Source organism: Tubulanus polymorphus, chromosome 11, assembly GCF_964204645.1.
Source record: "Tubulanus polymorphus chromosome 11, tnTubPoly1.2, whole genome shotgun sequence".
Classification (NCBI taxonomy): domain Eukaryota; kingdom Metazoa; phylum Nemertea; class Palaeonemertea; order Tubulaniformes; family Tubulanidae; genus Tubulanus; species Tubulanus polymorphus.
The window spans coordinates 2,207,295-2,223,751 of record NC_134035.1 but is presented as its reverse complement, the minus strand read 5'-3'; the positions used below and the strand labels follow the sequence as shown (position 1 = coordinate 2,223,751).

The following is a 16,457-nucleotide window of genomic DNA, read 5'->3' as shown; positions in this document are numbered from 1 at the left end:
CTGCACTTGGAATTTTTCCTTAGTCAGAACACACACGAGCACACACTGCTGTAGCCAGCTTGATAAGGAACACGATTAAGTCCATGCGCAATTGATGGCAAGTTTGGGGGCTGATTTCTTGGGTACTACTAAATTTTACCCGGCTTGCATAAGTTTTGATTGGTTGTAGAAATGTACTGAACTAAGCAGTTAAGATGTTAATGTTACAATTTTGTTAAATATGTAGCTGTAGCCATTTTATCGATATCGTTAATTTTCATATTAAATTTTTGTTGTTAGCAGTAGCAGTAGCCATCGACTTTAAAATAGCGAAATCCAGGCAAACAATTTCACCGAAGTTTAGCATAAATGGTTGCAATAGAACTTGATATCATTCTATGAAAGTAGTTTCTTATATTTTTATGCCAAATTCCAACTATGTTACTATGATAATACAATTCTTTTTGATTGTTATCATGAAAAAAAAACCAAACCACTTTCTTATTGGTATGTTAGGATTGTGCTTTGCTACTGTAGTACGAAATGTAGTTGATAGGCACTCAGGATCTAGTTTAACAGTTGTGGGCAAGGATTTGACTTGGGTTGAAATATTGAAAATGGACTCATATAACTGTTGAGTGAAACTTAACTCAGAACTGTCGAACTGGATCCTGATGCAAAGATGATATATTTTCATTATCTGACAAAAACATCAGTTTTGATATTTGACTTTTATACAATTATGTATTGAGGAACCAAATTCATTCAAAGATTATCTAGTTTCTTGGGTCGAATAATTGAAAAATTGGTTTGATTCCTTTTAAGTTTGGTGCGTTCATTTCAAAACCGGGTTCTATAATATTTTTAAGACGTAAATTTGCGAAACCATTGAAAAACTGATCGTTTGAGGTAATTGTTAAAGTGTGTTGTGTTTTCAAAGGTTACGCTTGAATGGATAATTACTAAACAACCACTTTTAAATGGTTTTATATAATTTTAGAATTGAATAAGTACAGTTCTTGCCATTGTCTTTATTATTCCGTCGTTTTAGAATTAGAAAATGCATAATTTGTGAGTTGCATTTTTTTAGAATATTTCTAATCTTTCGCATATCATCTCAGTTTCCTCGAGCAATATTCACAATTTGCAATATCTCGTAAGCATTCCAGTTTCTGAGAACTTAACTTCGTCCATTTGAAAGTTGTAGCGCTTTATCTTCGCGTGATTTCCGGCCAAGATTTTTCTGGGGTTTTTTGTGTTATTTGTTTGGAGAATTAGCCTGCTGCGGCATGTGCATCTTTATCGAGTCTGTGTGATTATTATTATTATTATTATATATTATAATGAATTGATAGTAAGATGAATAAATAAAAGTATATAAATTAATAAATAAAACTGTAGTCTATTTGAGAGGAATTTATTTTTGCTGTGATGCAGATTTTGGATTCTAATTGGAACCTAGTTCCTCAAAATTGGGCAGATCGAGGGGCATACTTTGACAGAAGAACTAAAGAAATTAATAATACACTTTTTTAAGGGCAAATTGAGTATCCACGCAGCTGGAACAAGGGTCTGGAAATTTTGAAATTTCAATGTGTTTTCATTTCTTGAGGGAATAAATACATTACGTGTTGCGCTGCTGAGACTGGCCCTAGTCGAGGGTGGAAAAAGTGCCCAAAAAATGTAACCATTGTGGTTGGTCTTTTTTTGAAATACAGTCATCGTAGTTGAGGAACTTACATTATAATTCCTCAAGCATCCAATCTGGCATTTTCTATAATTGTTGTATGAAAATAAATATGATTCACGTTAACACCTTATCGTTTCATGAAGTTTTTAGCAACAATCAAAGGTTGATTCAAATGAAGCCCTTTGGGCTTGACCCTGCTTTGTTTATTTCATCAGAGAACTCATTCAATATTTTGAAGCGAGACTGAGTATTTTCTTGTCAGCCATTTGGTACAAGTCGTCAAATTCATCCTGTTGTGCAAATCTTATTTGATTAGATTACACGTGACAAACAAATTATGATTAGGAAAATCAAATCTGATTTGACGGGATAGATTCGCCTTATATGTGCTGTGGAGAGGTATGTAGTGACTGGTAAATTCGCCTTGTGGGGAAGTAGTGACTGGTTGACGCTATAAAATGCATACCGTGGCAGCTGAGTACTGGTGATGACTGGCTGACGCTTCACAATGCCATCTGTGGCAAGCGAGTAAGGGCTCCACAGCGCGATTTAATTGTCAAAATCGTAAATTATTTCGTTTCTAAAAGTTTGATTTTGACGCTAAATTCGCCGTTTAATCGTCTGACAACTCGGAACGAGATCATTTTTATAAATCTACCTGTGTGCACTAATTTATCGATAAGAATTATGTCAGAAATCGTAAGAATTTATGTCTAAATCTTGATCTTAGAATTTCAATTCAATCCAAACGGTTTTGACATAGATACTATCTATGATAGGCTAACGTATATCAATCCACGTCAACAGTTCTGAAATTGCATTGGGACTTGATTGATAATTTGTTTCATCTTGCTTTACATCATTCAGATCATTGTTTCCCCACACTAATCCTATTGGATTGTTCCTGTAATTTCACAATGGGACAACCAGTGCAGCCTGAACACGTAATAATCTGCTTATCACTCGGCAGGTTATCCCGCTAAATAGTGGACTCAGTAATATAGTCCTCCCTTGAAATGTGAATGTTTTACCGTGAGACATTGATTCTTATTAGCCTAATTAGATGATACTGATGTTTTATCGTAGTTGGTATTTGATAAAATATAATAATAGTATGATATATATTCTGATTTCCAAGATGAAAAGCTGTTTCATTTTACGAGAAAAAATATAAGTATTTCTTTGTCCCATCATTAGCCTTACTATGGCCAATGGCTCTTTTAATGCTGGGTAAATTATATTTTTGAGGTAAAGGCCTACTTGAATAGTAATAGTAGATTCTCTATCACTGTAGGACTCTGCAGCGTCCGGTCAGTATTTGGAAGACGATGATGATGACGACTTTGGAGAATTTGGTGGCTTTGAGGTAAGGCCGAGCAGTGAACTGTCGCGTGCCAAATATTCAATTTTATGATTTTAGTTGTTGAAATATAAGGCCCATTATTTATTTGAAATTGTCGGAAAAATAGAAAATAAAAAATCCAACCCCGACCATTTTTAAAAATTTTAGATGATGAGAAACTGGCATTTTGCATGGTGTAAGTCTAACCATTATACCCAGCTTGATTATCCTGTAACTGATGAAATGGTTGTTTTCTAGGGTGCTGAACCGGTCGCTCCTGGCGAAGCTCGACCTGGTGAAGCTACTATTGCTCAATGGGCTGTTTTTCCAGTCGGCGGTGCGTATTGATTTCAGGGTCGTCTTTTTATAAATAAATTCATGAACTGGTTGTGAGTGGTAAGATTGCTCTATGCCTTACACTTAGATCAGTCTTAGATAATATCCAAGCCTTGATTAGGCGACTGTCCCACACAATGGACCTTTGTTGAATTTCAATTGTATTATAGAATATAATTCTTTCACGTTCAACAAGTTTTTGTGGCATCTTTTTCGCGATAGGCCTAGTTAAAAGAATTCTTTCTGTTTTAAGTTGGCGCTCAGCCAGATCTGATTCAAACATCGACGTCTGCTGTTAATCTCATCGATGGTCAACCGCCGTCTGCGACCTCTTCAAGCAACGATCCTCCTCCGGAGACATACCCGGCGTTTGACTTGGAACGAGATGTTCTGACCGCTCATAATGCATTAAATCAGGTATTTTGATAATAATAATAATAATTATTTATTTTCTTATATAGCGCCGTACTAATGGAATTTATCACGGCGCTTTACAAAGCATAAAAACATAAGAATCATTAAGATACAATAAAACATAGAAAATAGGTAGATATAAAAATCACATTTCAAATGTTTGTCTAAAAAGGTAAGTTTTAAGATTATGCTTAAAAGCATCAATAGATGGACTATCCCTGATAGCTCTACGTATGCAATTCCATACCTAGAGCATTCCATGTATTAAATACATGTACCGTTATAGGTCTGCAATGTGAATTATTGCAGATATCAATCTATAGCCTGGATCCTGCATCCCCTCAGACATTCAGTGGAACCTCACTAATACAAATCTTGTGGGCAAAAGTGAAATTGTTGTTTGTATTATTAAACAGGTTTTGTCTTATCTTGTTTGATATTAATATCTTAGCTCGGACAGGTTGGAAATCATTGTAATAAACGAGTTTCATCTTTAACAGAATCGTATTAACGAAGGTTCAACTGTACCTGCATAAGTCCAGTGACTTAAATTCTAACAAACTTCAACAAACTGCATTTTTCACAAATTTCACTTTCAAATAGTGATTAGTGCGATTTCACTTTCATTCGCCACGCCTTTCTATTTTACCAACTCAAAAATTCATTAGAATTAACATTAGAATATTGATGAATATATATTTTCTACCGTACGTATTGCAGGTGCAGAGCAGCTTTCTCGACTTAGATTTGACTTCTACCTCATCCGTCGAACAAACTGCCGTTGATTCAGCGCCCGATGACTCGCGTGTCGATACTGATAAAATCGCGGGCGCTTTCGTCGCTGGTCTGAGATCTGAAACGGCTGATGAGGATGCCGTGCTGAAAATGTTAGAAGATCTTGACTTGGATCGATCTAGTAGCAATACTGAAACACAACTATTCAAACCGGTGAGGACTTTAGTGTTAGAAAAAAGATCAGAAAAAAAATAACACGGTAAACTGCTCGTAACTTGAATAAATCTGGACCAATGTTTTTCAAGTTTGATGAAATTCTTAGTTGCACAATGAACATTATTTGGTTATCTATATTACACTGGTTCTAAGATCTGTGTTCATCAAGTGAAAATTTGATGGGTTTACTGTATATGAGTGTGGTCAATGACTGCTTTTATTTGATACATGCGCGTTAGGTATATTGAATATGACTGAAATGCTCTTTCAGTGGGCAGCACATTTCAGTTGGTTTGGCTCTCTTGAGTTAATGTAGGTACCCAGCTGCAGTCTGGAACCACCCCATTAGACCAATCTTGGAACAACGATGCTTTATGTTTCATATACACAACCCCAAAAAGTGTTCGCCAAGATCTCATGCTACAAATATTGACTGTCTGAAGGTTTCTATACAATAAATTGTACATATGCTCGATATTTTCAAGGAAGCGTCACAAGAAAATGGCCGAATTTCATCTACTGCATCGTCGTCATCGTCTTTACTGAATAACGATGATCATAAGAATGATCCGTCTGCTGCTGGTGATTCGAATAATACTCGATCGATTGATAAAACGACCACTTTATCACGAGTTCAGTTGTCGGCTTTGGAAAACGAGAAATCCGCATTTAAAAAGGTTTGTTCTCTTCATCATGATCAATGCTGAAATGATGAGAACCAGTCGATTGTTTTAGTAGTTATATAGTATTAAATACCGCACTAACGCAGATTCGGACTCGGATTCGTGTTTGTATATGCATTAATTCATTTTCAGGAATTAGAAAGAATAACAGCATCAAACAAACAGCTGGAAATAGAACTGGAAACTTGTCGACGGCAATTAGAAACCGAGAGACAAGAGTATGAGAAATTACAGGTACTGACAATTTCTCAGGATTCATAGCTAGTTTCAAAAGTGCTTAATTTTGATGAAATCGAGCAAAGCCCTTACAAAGTGCTTAATTTTCACAAAAATTTTAATGTTCTTACTTTTGACTTTTGATATCCCCAAATTATTTTTGGACGGTCTTAAACGATAGGAAGAGCATCTGTTTTTTGCCTTACAAAATTCTTACTTTTATGATCAAAGTGCTTGTTTTTACTATGCTTGAAAGTGCTTATTTTTGTCTTAGCCTTGCTACTATGAACCCTGGATCAAACTGTTATGATCTCATAATGTTTCACATATTTCCCACTTTTTGTAGACTCGACACAGACTCGATTTAGACGCGGTAAGAAAAGCCGGTCACGACGCGGTCGCTTTGATCGTCGAGGAATATAAACAACTTTGTAAAGTGGCCATTTTGGAGCAACAAGAAGTCAGCGAACGCCACCTGCAGGATGTACTGAAAACTAAAGCCGAGATGTATGAAAATTCTATGCATGAGCAGGTAAGGATAAGTGCAGGGCATGGAAACTTCTGGATTGTTCTTTAAGTATATATACGCAAAGAGGTAGCTATTTGAACAAAGCGTACGTAATTGATGTTATCAAAATACACCATGTTTTACTAGTATGTATTTGGCCTTGTTTATTTGGCTTCTAAATCCCTAATGATTCTGTTGAAACCAGCCTTTATGTTAAGATTATGCGGCCAGACGCGTTGAAAATAAGATTGACCTGGATGCAAGACATGTTTGTTAAGGTTTTTGAAATCCGCTATTTTTTAAGTCTACCTATTGGCAAGCATTTATGCTCAACAAACACATAAGGAAGAGGTCATTGGCAATGTGGTACAACGAGTTTTTGATTTTCGATCTTTTTGTGTACATACTTTAAGAACCATCCCTTTTGGAAAGTTAGATGATCCTAAACGTAAAAGGAATTTGCTTCTGGTTTATTTTAGCGAAAGCAATTGAACGATTCGTTAGAACAAGATCGCATCGATAACAGCAAGAAAATACATGAACTCATCGCTGACTTGGAACAGAAACATCGGGTAAGCATCCAAACATTTCACGACTCCAACTGCAACAGAGCCTATAGCCTCGGATTATTGCATGCTCTGAATTTTCCTTCCCCAATTCATACGGTGCTGTCCTATCCCTGCTGCGACTAGCCTAGAATTTGCAGAATTTTCCCTCAAGAACCAAGATCCAAGGCAAGCTGAATCAACTTATAATTTAGTTGAATTTCGTTAATAGCGACCTGGCATTTAACGATTTAACGTCCCTAGTAGGTTAAGTTCAATAATTTCAATGAACTACCAGTTACAATAAACAGATTTTCTGGCCTCCTGAAGTTCGTTGTAACAAGGTTCTACTGTATGTAATCTAAATGAAACTTCATGATGCAATTTCGATGAATGATTTTGTTTTAGGAGGAACTGGAGAAATGTTTATCGAACGAGAGAGAGAAAAGTCGCGAAGCCATAAAACTCGCTCTGTTGGTAAGTTGATAACTGTTGACACGGACGCGAGATTCCAGTTCTTTTGTTTCATCCGTCGTTTAAACTGAATATTATTCCATTCGGTATTCTGGTCGTAGGAGGAGCGCGATACCAGTCAGAAAACAATTGAAACAGTACTACAACAAGAAAGAGAGAAATCAATGCAGCTCATACGAGATGAAAAGGTAAAGTCAGGGTTTACGTTGCGATTATTCAAATTATAGAAAGGAAATTGTTTGTTATCATTTCGGTTCGGTTTTATCATGGTCTTGCTTGGCAGGGGATGATTACTTGCTCGGAAATACTTTTGATTGCTGCATTGCAGGACGCTGAAACTTACAAATGTTTAAAAGTTAATTGCCTTTTTCGTAGGAGTATATGAATTTTGATTCAACTGTTACTCATTTTTGCAATAATTTGATGCCTTTTGTTTAGTTACTACATGCATGTGCAAATTTACTTGTTTGCCATACATCATATCTCAATATACAACTCTTCAATGGATCATATCATTTGCCTTAAAAAATTACGTATAATCAGCCCCTTGAGTTAGAGCCATATCACTATGAATGAAGAGCAGAGTACACATATTGACTAATACATTTCAGGGGAAGATGGCTAATTTACTGGACGAAGAAAAAGAAAAGTGTCGACTTCACTTCGACGAGATTATCAGAGAGGAGCGGGAGAAAAATCTCGTAAGTTATGCATGTTTTATTGTTTAATCTTCAAATTGCCATCTTAGATCGGTTATCCTCACTGTTGATGTTATTTTTTTCAGAAAACTTTAGAAACCGCTTTCGAAGACGAGCGAAAGAAAAGCGCCGACTCGCGAAAACAGATGTTACAGACGAATAAAGCCGAAATGAATTTATACGTTGACGAACAGAGACAGGTCAGTGTTAGACGAATTAGAATATTTCATACACCTTTTAGTGAAAAAGGCATATTCCCTCGGCGTGGGTACAAACCTGATAGCATCGCTAGACTCAGCCACGACACTAATCTGAGTGCGCAAGTTTGCCGCATAAAACTTCAGTCAATCAGATTGCCTGTTGTGTAATCAGTGAAGCAAATTTCATGGATAAACTATAAATGGAAAAACCCATGGGATTTCTGATTGGCTAATATTGATATCATCTAAGCTGCGCATGTAGCTGCACGTTCGGGCTAGTCGGGCAAGGTTTTGGTTTTGGCAGTCTCGATGCCATCAGGTTCAAATCCCTGCTGAGGGAGGATGTAAAAAAAGCATAAAATAGGGGATAACCTCGATAAACAGTGTGTGTATGTATTACATTACTCTCTTACAGCGCGATAAAGCTGTAAATCGAAGACAACTCTCCAGTCTAGATGTATTCCTAGAAGGGGCTCGGAAACAACTCGATCTCCTGATGGCATCTTCTACGACTGAACTTTCTGATGACGCAAAGTGATACTTCACTCACTGTACACGACCATCACGCTTACTTCATGCATTCCATTTACGCTGAAAGACAATTTTGATCTTTTTAAAATTGATTTGAAATTCATGTCTATAGTTAGATTGGTTTGAATATCTATCATTTGTTATGGTGGATTTTCCATGTAATAATACATCGCACTCGAAACACTGAAAGTGAATTAATGCATCGTTAAATCGAGACCACAACATTCCATTTCTCTATCCTTGAACCACTGAGCACGAATTATTAGCCAATTCGAGGTTTTTTTCCGATGAGGGGAGAGCCCGGAGAAGAATGTTCGACCAAGATACTTGCCAGCCACCATTCTGCTATTATTAGATCCCGCACCAATCTCTGATTTGAACCGATAACCGATCACTACAGCTCTGCGCCGGTGTCAAGTAGAATGTTGGCAAATCATTGCGGTCTTGATGTATGATGCATAAATTCACTTTTAGTGAGGGAATTATTTCGTTATTGATTATTAGGTTTTATATATCAGCTAGTACGCTATAGTACATCGAGTATGTATAAGGTATTGCCTTATTCTTGTTCTGTAAGTTGTACTAAGTATTGCAGACACTAGAATTTGCAGTGAGTGATATCCGATATCCGATATCTGGATAGAATATACTTCGCCATACTAAATAGACTCACAGTTGCAGATATTCAGTTCTAAAATCTCATGTCTTCATAACTAAACAATAAAAAACGTTGGTATCTTACAGGATAATACATTTACATGTACCAGTATCTATTTTATATTCAGAAGCTATTTGTACAGTAAAGCTTATCCGGTATTTAGGCTATTTTTAGTCGCAATCACACGAGCATTTTTATTCAACCTGGGCCAAACATTTGCGCTGGTGCCAAATCGGGCCTATTTGATACGAGCAAAATTTGGCCACACCGAAAACATAGGACCTGACTCATGCCAGATTTTAGCACAGGTCAGATCTGGTTCCAGAAGTGAATCACCTCGCTTGCTACAGCATCATTTTCATAGCATTTCAATAACAAGTGAGTGATTTACGCACTCTAATTAGTCACAGGGCAAATTTGCCTGCGGTCTGGTCGAGGCCAGTTTGACCCGGGCCAAATTGTGTGATAGCATGACTGGTATAGAGATTGATTGATCTCAGTATTTCAGAGTTACTGAGCAAAACCCACAGGTGATGATTAAACGGTTTCAAATTTGATGACTCAACTTTATCATCAGGTGATGAGATGAAGTTTAGTCAATACTTTGAAAGAAACTCCCAATAAGCTGTTTTATCATCAAATATGGGTTTTGCGGGATATTGACGTGTGATAGCAGCTTTAAACATAGAAATCACGTGTTAAAATTGATGATGACAGTAAACAGCAGGGCAGCCCAGGGATATGTACAAGTATTTATCAATTTATCCATCAGCGGGTGTACTGTTTCAAATTATAGTGGCATTTAACGTTTTATGTACTACTTGTATCAACAAAAAAGATCTTCTGACTTTCTAAACAACTTATTTCCTCATTTCTATCTACTGTCTAACTGTTAACTCTCTCTAGATATTTATATATTCCTGTTGATTGTGATTCTCATGGAACAATAAAGTTAACACTATTGTTATATCGAAAAGCCCTATTCGAATGATATTGAATGTATTGGATTTGAAAGCAGCTAGTCATAGGAAATTGCAGGAAACACGGTCTGATATTGGATGTTTTAAACGGTTCAAAACTTATGCAAATAATTTCGGTTCGCAATTAATTAACATGAAGTGAATTTTTCCTGTCAAATCAGATTTGATTTTCCTAATCGCACCGGTAATTTGCCAGTCACGTGTCATCTGAATCAAATCAGATTTGCTCAACAGGATAAATTTGGTTTGTACAAAACCGCTGACAAGAAAATACTGTCCCTGGTTATTGACTATTATTTTCTACAACACATGAGTTTCAGTTTCACTTGGAGTTTTTGACCATTTCGATTAGTTTTCTAAAATCTACAGTCGGTCATCACCTTATGAATTCATTTTATTGGAGGCGCAAGTTGCATATTTGAACAATGACTTGTCGCGCACGACTAACTGGAACCATGACCGTGACGGGGACGTGATTAGCCTATATACATTCTGTACATTAGTCAGAGATATATCGGCTGTCATACGAGACACACGTACAGTTTTGTAGGAATTTAGGATATTGACTCTGCGAGAAAATACGTGAGATTTTTGGAACGGAAATACATTATTTGGAATTCTCAGATTCGAAATTTCAAAAACCATCGTTCGTATCTGGATGACATTGACTCCGGAGCTGCAAGAAAATACATAGGTTTTTGAAACGGGAATTCGCTACTCGGTCAAAATAAATTTATCGTTATCGGAATTTATCGTTTACATCTGGATATAACTGCAGCAATAGGTGTTAGAGCTGAGTCTATCGTAGAGCATTCTCGATTTTGTTGAAGATGACGACGCTATAAGAAATCTGTTAGGAATAAACTAGTGTAATATCGGGATATAATAAGCTGATAATCGATCAGTGTATCGGACAATGATCATCGGATTAATTATCAAACGTGATCGCTAATTGAGAAAACCTTTGGTGAGACATTTCAGTGATGTTTATTTGAATTCATTTATTTTCAAACTTGAGGTTAAGTCAGATTCCTGTTTGTTCTTCGTTAATTCATTCCTGTATGATTAACCATTTTCAAAAATAAACATAAATATATCATAATTAGTATTCTATATTGGATGTTGTTTTATTCATTACACTCTTATTGTGATACTCTAAAGATATTTAATGACTGGGAGGATTCGATCATAGGACAGAGGCTCTAAAATACCCTGGCAGGCGGTGAATAACAGCGCTGGCAAGTGAGGAAATTGGCTCGTTTTTTCCCTGGCAAGCGAGGAAACTGGGAGGTCAGGAAATTGGCTCTTTTTTGCCCTGGCAAGCGAGGAAACTGGCTCCTTTTTACCCTGGCAAGCGAGGAAACTGGCTCTTTTTTGCCCTGGCAAGCGAGGAAACTGGCTCTTTTTTGCCCTGGCAAGCGAGGAAACTGGCTCCTTTTTGCCCTGGCAAGCGAGGAAACTGGCTCCTTTTTGCCCTGGCAAGCGAGGAAACTGGCTCCTTTTTGCCCTGGCAAGCGAGGAAACTGGCTCCTTTTTGCCCTGGCAAGCGAGGAAACTGGCTCCTTTTTACCATGGCAAGCGAGTATCGGTCCGGTCCCGCATATTATAGGTCCGCATCCGTAAAATGCCTGCCTCTCCTGGGGGAAGAGGCCTCTTTGGCTCCTTTTTGCCCTGGCAAGCGAGTATCAGTCCGGTCCCGCATATTATAGGTCCGCTTCCGTAAAATGCCTGCCTCTCCTGGGGGAAGTGGCCTCTTTGGCTCCTTTTTGCCCTGGCAAGCGAGTATCGGTCCGGTCCCGCATATTATAGGTCCGCTTCCGTAAATTGCCTGCCTCTCCTGGGGGAAGTGGCCACTTCGCCTAGGAGAGGCAGCCACATTGCGGAAGCGGACCTATAAAATGCGGGAACGGACCAATACTCGCTTGCCAGGGCAAAAAGGAGCCAAAGAGGCCACTTCCCCCAGGAGAGGCAGGCATTTTACGGAAGCGGACCTATAATATGCGGGACCGGACCAATACTCGCTTGCCAGGGCAAAAAGGAGCCAGTTTCCTCGCTTGCCAGGGCAAAAAGGAGCCAGTTTCCTCGCTTGCCAGGGCAAAAAGGAGCCAGTTTCCTCGCTTGCCAGGGCAAAAAGGAGCCAGTTTCCTCGCTTGCCAGGGCAAAAAAGGGCCAGTTTCCTCGCTTGCCAGGGCAAAAAAGAGCCAGTTTCCTCGCTTGCCAGGGTAAAAAGGAGCCAGTTTCCTCGCTTGCCAGGGCAAAAAAGAGCCAATTTCCTGACCTCCCAGTTTCCTCGCTTGCCAGGGAAAAAACGAGCCAATTTCCTCACTTGCCAGCGCTGTTATTCACCGCCTGCCAGGGTATTTTAGAGCCTCTGTCCTATGATCGAATCCTCCCAGTCATTAAATATCTTTAGAGTATCACAATAAGAGTGGAATGAATAAAACAACATCCAATATAGAATACTAATTATGATATATTTATGTTTATTTTTGAAAATGGTTAATCATACAGGAATGAATTAACGAAGAACAAACAGGAATCTGACTTAACCTCAAGTTTGAAAATAAATGAATTCAAATAAACATCACTAAAATGTCTCAACAAAGGTTTTCTCAATTAGCGATTACGTTTGATAATTAATCCGATGATCATTGTCCGATACACTGATCGATTATCAGCTTATTATATCCCGATATTACACTAGTTTATCCCTCACAGATTTCTTATAGCGTCGTCGTCTACAACGAGAATCCATTCTACGATATCATCAGCTCTAACACTGATTGCTGCAGTTTATCCAGATATGAACGATGAATTCGAGAATTCGGATTCGTGTTAGTCGGATAGCGAATTCCCGTTTCAAAAACTATTAGCTTGCAGCTACGGAGTCAATGTCATCCTGATACGAACGAGGGTTTTTGAAATTTCGAATTTGAGAATTCCAAATAATGTATTTCCGTTCCAAAAATCTCACGTATTTTCTCCCAGAGTCGATATCCTAAATCCCTACAAAACTGTACGTGTGTCTCGTATGACAGCCGATATATCTATAACTGACTCATGTACAGAATGCAAATAGGCTAATCACGTCCCTGTCACGGTCATGGTTCCAGTTAGTCGTGCGCGACAGGTCATTGTTCAAATATGCAACTTGAGCCTGCAACCAGAAAAATGATATGATATAATTTGTCGACGAAATGAATGAACAAATTCTGTGCATGAATTTTAGTGGGTATATTGATTCCATGGTGTCTAAGGAAGTTATCCAGCTGGACCAACCAGGCGTCCTGGGTTCAGTGAAACCACCTGGTGCGGGCGGGCGATGTCGTATCTTTCGGTTAATCCAGCTCCTTTCAAATTCAGGATTCTTATGCAACTCAAATGAATGAGCATGAACTCATTTCAACTGTTACAAACAAATTCGTCTCAGTCATCAGTATTAGTACATCCAGTAATGACAAAAAAATCGTTGGATGGCAATAAATGAAAACCTGAAAATGAATTAAAAACCTTTTTCGACAAAACAAAGAAATTATCAAACCTCGAATTTGTTAGTAATAGTACCCGGAATTCAACAGTCATTCAAATTCTCCATAGTTTAGTTAATCGGGGCAACGTAATTAATTTGTCTAACGTATTTGAACTTATTTTAGAAACGACTGTTTCTATAGTGTATCATAGATACGGTCGGTAAAGTCGGTATCTGAAAACAATGCAGTCGTTTCTAAATCAGTTTCCTCGACTATTCCCTGGCATGCATGATGTTTTCCCTGACTTGATCTGCCTAGAATCGAATGAGTTATCTCTGATTTCCAGGCAAGTGACTGATAAGTCAATATGAGTTTAACTAAAACATTGACGACACGAAACAAGGAATCTAACTGTAATCATTCTTATGTTTTATTTCACTTCAATCTCACTTTATATGTAGATCTCAATTAGTAATAAAGAATTAGCGATTGAATTGAGCCCGCTCCACAGTAAAATTAGCGCGATCAATTCAATCTCGACCGTCTAGTGCTGCCCCTATGTATAACGATAGCGTTGAAAACGTGAACTAACATAATACTCGCTTGCCAGAGTCTTCGAACGGCTTTAGTGGACGAACTAATTACCGATTTGCGGGCCGGATTCCGCAGAAAATTCTTAAACTCTGAAAACTGCTCTAAACGTTTGAACCAAACAATTTTTCTATTAAAGAATAAGCCTTGAAAGAGTAAATTTGACTCGGGGTATTTTTAGTATGGTCTGGGAGAGAGCGACAGGTGTTTGTATGTTCCCTGATTATTTGCGCGCAATTAGAACATATCGAAGAAAAAATATGGACATTTTGTCAATTCAGATGATAAATTATCATTCAAAAATGTAAATGAATCAGTTATTCTGTATATAAATACTATATTAATTGATAAGTAAGTTCACAAAAATTCCGCTATCGTAATTCATAGGGGCAGCACTGTACGGTAGATATCTAACTCAGCCTCGCCATCACACTGTGGCATGCGAGTAATAAAGATATTTTCATTAGCCGAATTTCGTTCAATGTTTACTACGATTCCATTTTATATGAATAATTGTACTATCGTTAAAGGTTTTTCGAAGGGGAATATCTTTTTAAAACGAATTTCAAAACATTTTTGATAGAACTCTTTTGTCAGCGGAATTTATTAGCATCCGGTAAAGCGATAGGCTCACATGCCAAAGGAAGAATTTCAAGCAAATTAAACTTTATTCTCTAAAATAGTGCATTCAACTACCAATAACACTGTAACCAGAAAAGAAATGCTCTGAAACTATTAAAGAAACAATTTTCTATGAAAGAATTAGGCTTAAGAGTAAATTTGAATCGGGGATATTCCTAGTTTCGTCTGGGAGCGAACGACGGGTTCAAGATGCCACGAGCAGTTTTTTTTCAGTTGCCCAGTTTTTAGTTCAAACATAGCCAATCGGTAGTGTCACATATTTAGTCCTCGTGGACATAAAGTTCACTATAACCGAAGTCAAGTTCTCCCAATATGTGTTCGTTTGTTTGTTTATCCTCTCGGTGAGTTCTAACGCTGCCAACACATATTTATCCAGTTCATCTGATGTAGTCCTAACAAACAAAAACGTCAATACATACATGTAGTTCCTAATGATGACAAACATCCTAAAAATATACATGAAACTTAAAAGATTTGAGGCCACAAATCTAACATACAGAGTTAGAGTAAAGTCTAGTTACCGGTGTATCAGAGAAATGGCAATCTAAGGTAGGCTGCTACTCCACAAATATGAGTGTCAGGGGTCAAATATTTTTTGTCTCAGATTTCGATGAAATTCAGTACAGACATGTATTCTTGGGTGCTGATTACAAATCTGAGAGAATTTTTCGGATCCGAGGCCCAGAAAATGAGAAATTCGATTTTTTGGGGACCCCCTAAATTTTCAAAAGGTCTTGGACCCCAGAGTTTTTGAGATATTCGAAATCTGATTGCGGATTTGGAATCAGCACCCCTAAAAATATAGAGGACTAAAATCTTAAGCAAATCGAAGAGATTCGATTTTTTGGCAAAAAATGGCAAAAATCTAAGGTGTAAGTCCAGGAGTTTTTTTTCGGCGAAAATTTTTTTTTCTCTGATTCCTTCGAAAATTAGTAGGAATATGTATTCTGAGGTGTAGATTCCGGATCCGCAATCAGATTTTGAATCGGAATTCATCTTCATGAGCAAATAAGGGTTTTAATGCCCAAAATATGCACCCCAAAAATGGGGTACAAAGTCAAAATTTTTTTTTGGCCCAATTTTAATGAAATTTTGTGCAGACGTGTTTCCTGGGGTGCTGATTACAAATATGAGGTTAGATTTCGGATCAGATGCTCCTAAAATGAGATATTCAGGATTTCGTGTTTCGGTCGTCACAAATTTACATGAAATTCGCCCACAAAATTCGGTCCAAAAACGATTTTTATTCAATGATGTCAAATATTCAATTAATTTTTAAGGTAAAAATTGATGCTCTTACTAAAACCCTGAATTATAATTCCTGCAACACAATTACAGGCTGCTACAAATAACCCCATTGACAATTGTTATGAAATGCAGTGTAAACAGTGTTTACAGATAAACTGCTTTCTCATAATTGTTTTAGAAACTTATAAGAAATTCTACTCACACATTCACTAGCCTGTGATAAATTTCAGTTGAAGTCCACCACGTCCAGTATTCGTGATGAAGTTTACACCACAGCCCGACAGAGTAAAACCTGAAATTC

At 37.6% G+C, this 16,457-nt stretch overlaps 1 protein-coding gene across 1 annotated transcript; it reads left to right on the top strand.

Moving 5' to 3' along the window:
• Positions 1-2,228: 2,228 nt before the first annotated feature.
• Positions 2,229-10,111, top strand: LOC141912757 (coiled-coil domain-containing protein 91-like). Its single transcript, XM_074804138.1, has 14 exons — positions 2,229-2,368; positions 2,964-3,035; positions 3,270-3,348; positions 3,601-3,764; positions 4,482-4,709; positions 5,198-5,389; positions 5,528-5,629; positions 5,958-6,143; positions 6,599-6,691; positions 7,073-7,141; positions 7,240-7,326; positions 7,750-7,839; positions 7,923-8,036; positions 8,452-10,111. The coding sequence occupies exons 1-14, from the start codon at positions 2,357-2,359 to the stop codon at positions 8,572-8,574; spliced, it is 1,611 nt and encodes a 536-aa protein (XP_074660239.1). The 5' UTR covers positions 2,229-2,356; the 3' UTR covers positions 8,575-10,111.
• Positions 10,112-16,457: the final 6,346 nt, after the last annotated feature.

Excerpts from the sequence above, each read along its gene's own strand:
- LOC141912757 (XM_074804138.1), top strand. Across the intron at positions 3,036-3,269 it reads GAGAATTTGGTGGCTTTGAG|GGTGCTGAACCGGTCGCTCC; the intron begins GTAAGGCCGAGC and ends GTTGTTTTCTAG. Across the intron at positions 3,349-3,600 it reads GGCTGTTTTTCCAGTCGGCG|TTGGCGCTCAGCCAGATCTG; the intron begins GTGCGTATTGAT and ends TTCTGTTTTAAG.